The 12,195-nt window shown below is 38.7% G+C and overlaps 2 protein-coding genes across 4 annotated transcripts in view; one reads left to right on the top strand and one right to left on the bottom strand.

Annotated features, from left to right (window-relative positions):
• Positions 1 to 4: 4 nt before the first annotated feature.
• The window catches only part of utp20 (UTP20 small subunit processome component), a 27,485-nt gene continuing 15,294 nt past the window's right edge, over positions 5 to 12,195 (bottom strand). For all 3 annotated transcript variants that reach the window (XM_039667627.2, XM_039667623.2, XM_039667624.2), the window contains exons 40-62: positions 11,989 to 12,077; positions 11,603 to 11,910; positions 10,881 to 11,020; positions 10,294 to 10,450; positions 7,607 to 7,705; positions 7,358 to 7,525; positions 7,111 to 7,277; positions 6,878 to 7,019; positions 6,190 to 6,306; positions 5,917 to 6,087; positions 5,716 to 5,844; positions 5,434 to 5,544; positions 5,265 to 5,344; positions 5,100 to 5,169; positions 4,346 to 4,528; positions 4,134 to 4,265; positions 3,924 to 4,056; positions 2,798 to 2,979; positions 2,633 to 2,704; positions 1,821 to 2,123; positions 1,581 to 1,707; positions 840 to 985; positions 5 to 362 (exon numbers count right to left, since the gene is read on the bottom strand). In XM_039667627.2, coding sequence (XP_039523561.2) covers positions 207 to 362; positions 840 to 985; positions 1,581 to 1,707; positions 1,821 to 2,123; positions 2,633 to 2,704; positions 2,798 to 2,979; positions 3,924 to 4,056; positions 4,134 to 4,265; positions 4,346 to 4,528; positions 5,100 to 5,169; positions 5,265 to 5,344; positions 5,434 to 5,544; positions 5,716 to 5,844; positions 5,917 to 6,087; positions 6,190 to 6,306; positions 6,878 to 7,019; positions 7,111 to 7,277; positions 7,358 to 7,525; positions 7,607 to 7,705; positions 10,294 to 10,450; positions 10,881 to 11,020; positions 11,603 to 11,910; positions 11,989 to 12,077 — 3,382 coding nt within the window. In that variant the 3' untranslated portion in view covers positions 5 to 206. The remainder of the gene's footprint in view (positions 363 to 839; positions 986 to 1,580; positions 1,708 to 1,820; positions 2,124 to 2,632; positions 2,705 to 2,797; positions 2,980 to 3,923; positions 4,057 to 4,133; positions 4,266 to 4,345; positions 4,529 to 5,099; positions 5,170 to 5,264; positions 5,345 to 5,433; positions 5,545 to 5,715; positions 5,845 to 5,916; positions 6,088 to 6,189; positions 6,307 to 6,877; positions 7,020 to 7,110; positions 7,278 to 7,357; positions 7,526 to 7,606; positions 7,706 to 10,293; positions 10,451 to 10,880; positions 11,021 to 11,602; positions 11,911 to 11,988; positions 12,078 to 12,195) is intronic.
• Positions 8,313 to 10,231, top strand: LOC120476615 (beta-1,3-galactosyl-O-glycosyl-glycoprotein beta-1,6-N-acetylglucosaminyltransferase 3-like). Its single transcript, XM_039667758.2, has one exon. The coding sequence runs from the start codon at positions 8,409 to 8,411 to the stop codon at positions 9,720 to 9,722; it is 1,314 nt and encodes a 437-aa protein (XP_039523692.2). The 5' UTR covers positions 8,313 to 8,408; the 3' UTR covers positions 9,723 to 10,231.

Genomic DNA, 12,195 nt, shown 5'->3' with positions numbered 1-12,195 from the left:
GTGGTGTTTTTGCAAATTTTTTTACTTAAAAACGTTGGACAAATCAATATATATGTCGACTCACAGTCGACCCCTTACCACTGAAAACAGGGTTCAGGTAACATTCCCAGGGTCCCTCGCAGTCTCCCTCTCTGCTCTGCTGTATACATTTGAAGTATTAGTTTGCCAAAAAAAAAAAAAAAAACATTAACCAGCAGCAAAATGGATCAACTGAGCATGGCCAAGTTCCTCAATGAGCTGCTCTTAGGTTTCTTTGCTTTATGTCCTGTACGCACAAACTCCATTTTCCTCTTTTTGGCCTCGTTTTTCTTTAACTGCTTCTTTACCTTCTTTCTTGCAGCAATGTCAGGATTTACAACAGCCTGTTGGGGGGGGGGAGAATATGGTTTACGAAATTGAATATGATCACTATTTCACTTTTACTTCTGCTATAAAGAGCCTGCCTAACCTGGAAATTAACCCAACAAATGTTTAAGGCCCTTTCACATCAAGAGTTACAACCAAAATAATGTCCAACAGACAATAACGTTCTGTTTATTGTAAGTGCAAGCTCCAGTTTTGTTGTCTACCACTTTAAATGTGCAAAAACTTTAAAGCTTTCATCAGCTGAAAAATATCATTGTGATAATGATTCCAGTGATATTGTTATAGTTGTAATGTGGACTGCTTTTGTTTTAAATTTAGAGTGATTTTTAAAACCAAATCATTATTTCTTGTCCTTGGTGTGAATGGGCCTTTTACGTGTCTGTAAATAGTAGAGGAGGAAATATTTAATTGAAGACGAACACAAACGTCCTGGGAACACTTGAGCAGTATTTAGGAAGTTCTCTGGTTCTTACCTGCACAGCCTTGACTTTCTTGCGTGAAGCTCGTCTCTGGGCGGCTTCTTTCTGCACCGCTGCAAAAGCCAGAGAGAATTGCTGCAGACCGACCATCTTCTTCAACAGCTCGATCAACTCCTGAGCCAGGTTCTTCAGCGTGGGGTCTGAAAGAAGACAAAGACCCGAACCATTCATGAAAGGGCAGTTTCAGCCATTTAGTCACTTGTAGAGGGAATGAAATTCTAATTTATATTCATATCTATTTTACTTTCAATTATATCAGCATGTTTGATGAGGTTTAAAAAGATTACATTAAAAAAATATATATAATTTTAGTTTCAAGTTGTTGTTTTTTAAGTTATTCACAATTATTATTTTATTGCAGCTAATTTTTCGTTTTCATTAACACTACAACAACGTAAGCATGACTTTAACTAACAAACAATAAGCAATTAGATTTTTCATGAACTAATATTACTAAGCACTTTAAAATACCCAACCCATTGTTAGTGAATACATTAAGTAATGTTAACAAGTGATCCTTATTATAAAATGCTATTATAATAAATACATTTTATTTGTAATGTGCCTTTCTAATACTTGTTGCACTACACAACAAATTACAAAAAAAACAAGCAGATATATATTAAATATTATATTCAATAATTATTGACAATAATGATTAAATATTAAAGAGCTTCACTAAAGAGATTTGTTTCTTAAATGTAGTTTGTTTCTGCTGATAGTGTGTGGACTGACCTTGGTCTGCATATGTGCTGTCCAGCTCTCTGTAGAGAGGAGCGATGATAGTGGTCAGATACGGTCCAAGCCGATCTTTTCCGAGATCCACAGCTATGGCTCCCAAGAACTTAAAAACACAAGTTCTCTAAAAAACAGAAAAGTGACAGAGAATCACTGAGCTGGACATCCTAAAACCAGCAATCCACCAGTTTCGTTTGGAGACATCGAGTCCAAACACAGGACAGATTTAACACCCACCTTCAAAGGCTCTTTAGGCGTGTCTGCTGCTTCTCTTTTGGCCAGTAATGAAAGCTTATTCATCACCCAGAGGAGAGACGGTGGCTTGTCCTTCTGCTCCTTTTCTTCTTCTCCTTCCCCATCATTCCCCTCCATTGTCTCTGTCGTTTCTTCCTCTTCTTCCCCTTCATTCTTCTCCGTTTTCACTGTAATTTCTTCCTCCGCATCTTCGACCTCCTCCTGTTCTTCAGGTGGATTCACGGTATCTGACTCTGGTGAGATGAGGTAGATCACCTTGGCCACATAAAGCAAGTTCTTCACCACCTGATCAAGGAACACACAAACAGATCAGATCACCATTACAGATCCTTTGAATGGTTTCAGCAGTTTTTGTACAAGCCAGACAATCCCAACACTGCAATTCAAGTGTTTTTAAAACAATATTAATTCAGCATGAAAATAATGTCTGAAGGGATTTTAATGTCTGTCTGGATTTTGGCCTGCGGTTGAATCTATCAATAAAAATCATATTAAAGAGTTACATTTACATTTTATATGGTTGCAATTTATAAATGTCTACATTTTATCACTTAAAAAATACTCAAGTGTTACAGTTTTCTTAATATATTGAATTGAAATTTGATTACAATTTTTATTCTATTTTATTTCAATTAAGAAAAAGATTTTTTTAATAGTTTTATTTTTTAACAATAATAACCCTGATGCTAATTATAACATCAAAAAAATTATATTTAAAATTAAATTATTATATAATATTTTTAAATAGAAATACAATTAAAACACAACAACAAACATATTTCATTATTTTCTACCTGCTCCCCAGCAGAAATATCCAAGAACTTGGACTGCAGTTGGTAACAGAAGGACAGAACCAGCTCTCTCATCTAATGGTTTAGAAATGGAAAAAAGAGGAATTCATTTATGAAAGTCTGTTTTTGTGAAACGAGGGGTTTAAGTGCATGTTTTTAGACTCTTGCCTTGTGATAAAGGTTGTCTGTGATAAAAACAGTGGCTACAGGGTGTATGGTTTTGTTCTCCTGAGAACTCCATAAGGTCAACAGATCCTCGGGTTTATGAGCCGCAAACAGCAAACCAAAGATCTGAGAGGCGGTCAGCCAAACCCAGGCATGAGGGTAACGCAGATGGGAATCAATATGACCTGGATATGTAGAGAGAGAGAGAGAGAGAGATCATGATGCATGCATGACAATATCTCTGCTTCATAAATGCATGTTTATTTAACCCTTTCCCCGCCTTTGATGAGATTTCCTGTCATTTATGACAACACTTTCCCTCTACAGAGGGGTTTTTCCCGGCAATCCATGGTAGGGGGCGCCGTTACACTGTTCCGAAATTGTACAAGCATTTCCGTATCCAAACACGAGCAAAGAAAAAGATCTGCGGAAACCTGGGGGCTGTACCATGATGGTAGTTGAACTTGAATAAACTCAGGGTTACAGGATTAGTTTAGAAAGATGTAAAGAATTAAACAAATTTACACAGCAAGAAGAAAATAGCAGTCTATGAAAGAGGACAACTAAAAGAAAAAGTCTTCCTATTTAAGTGCAAGAAAAAGTTGTGAAGTTAGTTATACATTTGATAAAGGTAGGGAAATGTAACATGTAATTTTATAGCTTTATATATTGAATCTAAAGCGTATTTATATTACCTAGTTATTTATTTATTCAATTAAACTGAGCGTACTAATAATAATTGATAAACTAAAATTATATGTGTGATCGATTAAGGAATACAAATCATACAAAATTATTATCCTAAATAAGCATTAATAAAAGCCAGATGATCTTGTCTTTAAAAATTATTTCCTGTGTACTGTGTAGTGATATTTAATTTGGAGTGGAAACAGGACTTCATCGCATCAGACATGTGCCACTTTATTTTACTTTTGCAAGTTACTATGGTGATGAACACAGCTAAAAGCCAAACCACTTTCATGGTGCCTAAAACTCAGGGTTAGAGCAAACTAAACTGAAACATATCGGACTAGCCACCTAGCGTCATGGTATAGGCCCCAGGAGTGGATAGTTGCTGTTTACACACGTAAGCTAACATGATCTTCATCCATTTTAAATGTGTTCATACCCCAGATGCTGTTGAGCAGGTCTGCAGGTTTGAAGAGCTCCAAAAAGCTGCAGTCTTTGATGAGTTTGACGATGAGCGTGAGGTAAGCGAACAGCAGTCTGTCCGCAGCCTTCTCCTCCTCCTCTTCCTCAATCTGATGGATCATATCATTGGCATTGTCAGACTCAAAATCTTGCAAAAGAACTCCATAGTATAAAACTCTGCACTCACGTCCTCGAAGTTGGAAGTGCGGATCTCTTTCTCGATGAGAGGAATCAGGACATCCATTCTCCGGCTGAACTTTGCTCCTTCAACTTCCACAAACAGCCCACAGACCTGAGCTCCCAGTCTCCGCAGAGCCGTCTGCAAAAGCACAAACTGTTAAAACCCAAACACGTTTCAGCGGAACTGGATTTTTTTTCAACATTTTTTTTCCTACTCACCTTCTCGTCTGTAATCCAGCTGTCAACCAGGTCAAACATGGAGTTCTGACGCTGCAAATCCAACCGATTCAGCAGAGACTTGATGGCCAGAGCCGCCATTTTCTTACAGGATGCAGAATCATCGTTCAACATGGCCAATGACAAAGGCACAAAGAACAAACCGCAGTGCTCTTGCAAGAGATCCTGTGAACAAAGAACAGATTAATCCTCCAATATCATGAACTGGAGTGTGCATTAATGTTTATAATGGAATGTTCAGGGTTAAATGTTAAAATAAAAATTGTTTCTGGAAATACAATAAACATCAACTGAAATAAAGTATTAAAAAATGATTATATCATGTAGTTACAAAGTAAAATTTCCCTTTCATTTAGTTTAACTTGTACTAAAAAACGAACTAAAAAATGATTAATATAATTAATAAAATTATATAGACATGTTAAAAAAATGGCATAAACAACTATATTACTTAAAATATAAAACTAAAATGAAAAAGAAAAGTAAAAAATAAATAAGGGTTTGGTTGAGGGTAAGTTGCATGTAATTATGCATAACTTACTGCTATTTCTATGGTAAGTACACATGTAACATGGACACTGTAAAATAAAGTATTACCAAATAAAGCGCAACCCTTTCACCAAAAACTTAATTCTTGTTAAAAGGGTTTAGCATTGCATGAACATTTAGGGTGAATAGCATTGCGTGACCATTTCCCACCCTCTCTCTGACCTTTCAACTGGTTTTGATACAGTACCTGAGGAAATTTCAGGAAAATGTAAGCCATCAATTCAAGGGCAGACTGTCTCCCAGTGTCATATTCATAACTGAGAATAAGAAAGAAAAAAAAGATTTTAATTTGCCTCACATGAAGGAAACAATTCACATCCATCTGGTATTAATCAGATGCTAAAAAACATACGTAAGCTGAGCAACTATGAAGTCAAAATGTTTCCTCAGTTTCTTCCCCAGTGGATAGTCCATCAGGTACTTCAGGTAGATCTGCAGTCACAGGACAGATATCAGTCTGATGATAGTTACGACAAGCAGGACCAGAGTATGATTTAGGTTGGATGATGATGATGACTGACCTGTCTGCAGCGCATGCGGACCTGTTCGTTTGACCCTTCAATGGCAAACTTGGCCAATTTTTTCATAACATCCTCCATCTCGGGCACCACCAGTTTCCGGGACAGAATCGCCTGCAAGACAAACAAACCGTTAAAAACCGTTTTGATTAAGACAGTTTGACTCACTAGCCCCTTTCACAAACTGCAATCCCGGTAAATTACCAGAACTGGTCATTTTACTAATCGCAGGTTTTCTATGACCATAGCAAACCCACCAGGAGTAGATGAGCAGGTGTAACTTACCCTCAGGAGGCCGAACGCGGTGGCTTGCCGACTGCTATCATAGATGTCCTCCTCAGCATATCCCAGAAGCACTTGCAGCTGTGTTTCTGTTATATGTTTTGTCACGCTCTTTACCAAAACAGTTATGGCCTATAAAACAGAGCATTTCACGTTTAAAAATGAGGATGTAATAAATGTGAAAGTGGTGAGGGTCTCACGCACCTTAAAGCAGTTCTGAACCAGGGGGAAGTTCTCGCCACGGCCGGCTCCAGCTTTGGCGTAGTCCTTCAGCAGGACAAAGAGCTGCTTGGTCAGCTGGTCGTAATTCTGTTCCACTGCCGGGAGAGGAAACTTCAAGATCCAGATGAAGGCCTGCAGAGCCTCGGTAATCACCTGATGTGCACAAGACACAGAATTTTCTGCTGTATTCATGCAACCAAAACTGATTGTGCACAATAAAACACATGAATCAAAAATATATTAAGTAGTACAGACCTTTACATGCATGGAGTTAAGACAGTCCAGGAGGAGAGATACAAACGGATCTAACATCTCCTTTACTGACGGGCCAGATGAGTTGATCTTTGAGCTCTTCAGACTACAGTGAAGCAACTGTGTAAGAGACATTTTGGAGTTTAAAGCAATATTGCAAAAAAATATAAGTGAATATTTGTGAAATTCAGTGTTTCTTGAGCACCAAATCAGCATATTAGAACAATGATGTTGCTCCAGTCTTCAGTTTTAAAGATATTAAAATTAACAACAGTTCGTTTAAATAGTAATAATTTTTCACACTATTACCGTTTTTACTGTGTATTTGATCAAATAAATGCGGCCTTGGTGAGAAAAAAAGACATCTTTCAAAACCTTTAAAAAAATCGTACAGGTCCCAAACTTCGGTAGCACAGTCAAAATGTCCCAAATGGCACTCTAAACACTCGCATTATTCCTGCGAATCAAGTGTGCATCAAGGGCACATATCGACCGCAAAGAGGGTGCTCGTGAGTATACTTCTCAAATTGACTAGTGAGACAGCCTACGGTCTTGTGGACTTCGTGGTCACGCCCTTGTACTCGGTGGCCATTGTAAGTCAACAAGCATATGAAGTGTTTCATTTAAAACAGCAACAACTGATGTCCAATTATCCCAGAAGTCAAACAACAACCAAGGCATATGTTCTTACACTGAGTCCCGTTTCCACTAGGATGTGCATGTTTGTTCTGCTACTAATGGCGGCTTTCACCCCTACTCTCTTAGGAGTGGCCGGCAACAGTAAACAGCTTGGCGGAGGCAGGCGAGGGTCTGGAGGTGGACGATGCTTCTCTCTGGGTAAATATAGGATGTGTAATTGTTGAAATTAGATCTGTTTGAACCAGTGCTAATGAATCGTCATAATGAAGTGAGTGTGTGACGTACTTGTTCTTGCTGGTAATGAGCGGGAGACTCTGACTGATGAGTCCATGGCAGAGCAGTAGGATGGACTGAGGGCTCATGCTCTTATTGATCAAAAGTCCCGCCACAATCCTCTTAAACACAGCATGCACTCGCCTTGACACCTTCAAACTGGCCGTGTTCTCAAGCACCTGAGAGGAAGATGAAGACCAGATAAGTCTCTTGAGAACTCGTGAAGCTGTCGTTGAGAAGCGGCTCACCGGTCATTTACCTCTTTGAGTGGCAGGATGAGGTGGATGACGCGCTCCTGGCTGCAGAACTGCCCGAGCAGCTCGTACGAGTCTGAGCTTTTGCTGTGGCGGGCCTCCATCACCTTTGAAACGATCCCTCTGATGTCCTTCTCCTCGGCTACGGCTCCAAACAGCTCGTTGTTGAAGATCTGAGAACAGAGTTAGCCAATTAAAATGTACAATTGTTTCAAAATGATGACTGACAACGTAATATTGATGGTGCCGTTTACCGTGACGAGCATGTCCATGCATGGGTCAAGATCCCCTGCGTTCAAAGATGGTTTCAGAGCAGAGAGCAAATAGTACACTGTGAAGGTCAAAACATGGACCTGTAGGGAGAAATTATACATGGGTGAATGACATGAGGCTCGTTCTTTTTTGTCCAGGTCCATTCAATTATTTTAAAAAAATTACAAATCATATAGTCAATGACTTACAAATCTTCTATGATCTAAATTCATATTCACTTGATATGTTTTGAAGGTCAAAATTCTTTGCCATAATTACGGTAAATATGTAATAATAATGTTTGTGTGTGTGTGTCTCTCAGCTGCCAGCAGATTCGCTCATTGCCTCTTGTTTTGAATAAATAATACTTTTGTTTAACTTTAAAACTTATCAGTGTTTCAATGGGTGTGTGTTTCCTGACGACTGAAAATAGACAACTCAAAAAATCTACAGAACAAATAGATAAGATAAGATGAGCAGCTTCTTCAACGAGACCACTGTTAGTTTCAAAATCAAAAAAATATTTTTTACTTTAAATCTTTCTTAATGTTTAAAAAACACTCTTTTTTACACAAAACGTCAGGACGATGACAATCAGACTTTGCAGGACGATTATAGCCACACCTCTGTTGTGTAATCATTTTTTTAATTTCAGTTCTTCCCCTTTTAATATGATGTGCTGTGTTCCGCTTCTTGCCACACAGCGCTGGTATATTAAAAAGAGAGGCTGTTTTATACCGCACTAACACTGGTCTCCTCTCCTAGCAGTTGTTTGTGGCAGGTTATAATCTTAAAGACATAAAGATGGCATTTAAGAATCAGAGGATTTTGAAAATAATCTCCATTTTTTCTGTAAGTACAACGGTGTTCGTCCTCTTGATGAACCATCCAGAACAAACGAAAAATTGTCCTCATAAAGAGGAGCCGGTCTTGAATCACTTATTAAAGCAGGATGTTGGAGAACTACAGGCTTGTTCTGCTATTATCCAAGGAGATATGGACGGAGTGAACAAGGACATTTTCAGGAATCTCCTGGCTTCGAAAAAAAGGAAATCGCTGCTGTCAGAGTCATTCTATCTCAACGCAACCAAGGATTGTCCATCCTACATCCGAGATAGAGGGTTTCTGACGCTTTCTCTCAGTAAAGAGGAGAGAGATTTCCCCATTGCTTACTCCATGGTGATCCATGAGAAGATTGAGATGTTTGAAAGGCTCTTAAGAGCCATTTACACTCCTGACAATGTGTACTGTGTTCATGTGGACCAGAGGTCTCCTGAGATCTTTAAAGAAGCAGTTAGGGCCATTGTGTCCTGTCTGACCAATGTGTTTGTGGCCAGCAAACTGGAGAACGTGATCTACGCCTCCTGGTCTCGAGTTCAAGCGGACATCAACTGCATGCAGGATCTGCTCAAGTCACCCGTCCAGTGGAGGTATCTGCTCAACACCTGTGGCACTGATTTCCCCATTAAAACAAATGCTGAAATGGTCCAGATTTTAAAACAACTGCACGGAAAGAACAGTTTGGAGTCCGAGGTCGTAGAGTCCAAAAAGGTGCGCTGGGAGTATCATCACAATGTTACAGACGTTGTGATTCGGACCGATGTTAGAAAGTCACCGCCGCCAATTCGGAGCTCGATGTTCTCAGGAAATGCTTACTTTGTGGTTTCAAGAGAGTTTGTGGATTACATCCTTAAAAGTAAAGAGATTCAAGATTTCATGGAATGGGAGAAAGACACATACAGTCCAGATGAGCACATGTGGGCTACGTTACAGCGAATGCCTTCAGTACCAGGATCAAACCCTCCAAACAGAAAGTACGAGCAATCGGACATGAACGCAATTGCTCGTCTAGTGAAGTGGAGTTACCATGAAGGGGAACTAAAGAGTGGGGCTCCCTACCCACCATGCACTGGGGCACACAGAAGGGCAGTGTGCGTCTATGGAGCTGGGGACGTGAAATGGATTTTGAGGCAACACCATCTTTTGGCAAACAAGTTTGATCCAGAAGTAGATGATGTAGCGATCAAATGTATGGAGGCTTTTTTAAGGTACAAAGCTATTTATGGTCGATCATTGCGAACAGTTAAAAAATCTGGCATTATTTTAAAAACATCATAAAAATGATTTTAAAATGTTTGTAAATATATACATGTAAGGTATGGGTGGAGGGGTGAATCATCTGAATAACTAAACGCATTCTTCCTGAAACCTAAAAGTTTCCGAACGAATGTAAATTTCAGCATCAGCATGTCTGGATGAGACTGTTTCTGATAACAAAACCATCTTTCATAAGTCTTCATCAGCTAGCTTACTCATAAAAAACCTCCTAACTCCATTTTAACTTGATTTTGGTCAAATGTTAATAATACAATCACACATGTAATTGTCTGACCATATATAAAGTCACAATATCAACTTTAACCACACCGTTTAATAAAAAAAAAATGTTTAAAAAATGTTTTTGGCCAACATCATAAATTCAAATATGTCTGAAAACCTTTTAGAAAAGTAATTAAATGTGTACACTTAAGTGTATTCAAAGTGGTACACATAAATATGTCAAAATTGTATGACACCAACATTACTAAGATTTACAAGACCTAAGAATATGTATGATTTCAGTGACACACTTGTAATTTATGAAAGTCTTACATTACACACTCATGTGCTAATAAACTCAATATTTTACCTGATACCCCTTCACTAAGACCGCCTGCATCTCGTTGAGCAGATAATGAAGGTACTGATGCCCAAGTGTCTCTATAATCTTCACCAAAGTGTTTCGAGCAACATCACGGATCTCCTGGAAACGGCTCCTCAGGTGGACGCACACTTTCAGAAGGATGCTGCATATATAAAAGCCAAACTCCATCATTTAACACATTTTTTTTGCACTGATGATCACTCAGAATTACAAAAATATGGAGTATTTTTAGCAATATCACTAATCCATCACTCCCACACTCAAACAGACACTTCCATTAAAAAGGCCATATTACCTTGATTTTGTTTTAGGGGTCTACTAGAATAGGTTTTAATGATTGAAGGTTTAAATAACATTGAAAAAACATTTTTCATTATTGCAACATCTCTTTGCAGTCTGTCAATCAAGCTCTGTTTAGTTCCTGTTTCTATAAAGCCCCTCCTTCCGAAAAAGCGCAAATGCAGAACTTTTTCAAGCCCAAACAGCAGTGCTACACACTAAAGAAATTTGAAAATGTACAAAAGCATACGAGTTCCTCTTTAAGACAATGGGTAATAAAAGAAGAAATATACCCTGGCAAGTTTGCTTCCATGACCTCCTTTGGCAGAGACTTCATGAGTTGAATCATGGCAAATGCAATAGGCACTCTGGCCACTTCTTCATCTTTCACCTCCTTAGACTTCACCATCTTGTGCTCGTCATCTCGCTTCACCTGCAGAAATATACATTGGTGAAGAATAAGTTCACGCTGAGCACTTTTTGGGGGGGCTTTAGACATTAGAGAAAACACTAACGGAATCAACTGTTAGTTGTCAATTGTTAGACGATACATTAGTTGCCAATAGTGGTGTCTGGTTCAGGAAAATGTACAGCTTCACTTCTTTTTACTAATTTGTAAGAATATTGCGTAGTTGTGTTAATTTGTTTAATTTGTGATAACACAATGAAACAAATTATGCAGACATAATGTTTGGCCAGGCTGTCATTCAAAGATGCAAAAACATGCAAAAACAAAAGAACCAATGAAACATTAATAACTGATTATGTAGTAGTGAATTTAGGCTTTTTCCTGTTTTCCTTTTTTTGTTCATCCCTCATGTTTAAAAACTATAAAAATATTTTCCTCATATTTTTATGGTTTAATTGAACTTGTAGGGTCATTAAAAACAAATATACCATTCGGACATCACTTTTGGCCACTACTGTACATGCTTTGTAGAATTTAGTCCATTAAAGTCTTCAGTCCTGCTCAACTGCAAACTAAATTCATTAAGTATGATAAACGAGTTCACACCTTTGCAGTGAGGCACTTGTGAAGTTTAGGGAGGACGGTCTGTGTGACCGTGTGATGAATAGAGGAAATCAGTGCCTCTAGATCGTGTTTATTTTGAGGCAGCCCACTGCTGACTACAGGAAGTACTTTCTTCGTTTGGCTCTCTTTGCCTTTATTTGGTTTGGCAGGGCCTTCAGTCTCAGCATCCAATGCTGTGGAAACGGCTACACCGGCCTCCACGGTTTCCATTTCACCTTCATCATCACTTTCATCGGTGTCCATGGTTTCCACTGCCTCATCCTCAGCCTCTTCCACCACAACACTAGGCACTGTTGATAGATCACGCTAGTCAAGTAAAGCTGTGAAGCTTAAAAGAAAGTATAATGTGGCTGTTGTGACATTCTCACCTTCTGGCTTCCTGTTTTTGGCCAGCTCAATTTCTTTACTGAGAGTCTCATGGTCAAAGTGGAACGCATCAAGAACAATCAGCAGCAAACTAAGCCAATGAAAAGAGTCAAGAAAGTCTTTCAGTGTCATAAACAGAACAAGAACATCACAGAAAAGGCACCGCAAGTGTGCCTGACAGTGTGGAATACAAGATAAGATATTTGTCA

This window comes from Pimephales promelas, chromosome 24 (assembly GCF_988280905.1).
Source record: "Pimephales promelas chromosome 24, fPimPro1.hap1.1, whole genome shotgun sequence".
NCBI classification, from domain to species: domain Eukaryota; kingdom Metazoa; phylum Chordata; class Actinopteri; order Cypriniformes; family Leuciscidae; genus Pimephales; species Pimephales promelas.
This window is presented reverse-complemented; position numbering and strand designations above follow the sequence as displayed.

What these genes read in the sequence shown, in the direction of transcription:
- LOC120476615 (XM_039667758.2), top strand. Translation starts at nt 8,409, where the DNA reads ATGGCATTTAAGAATCAGAGGATTTTGAAAATAATCTCCATTTTTTCT.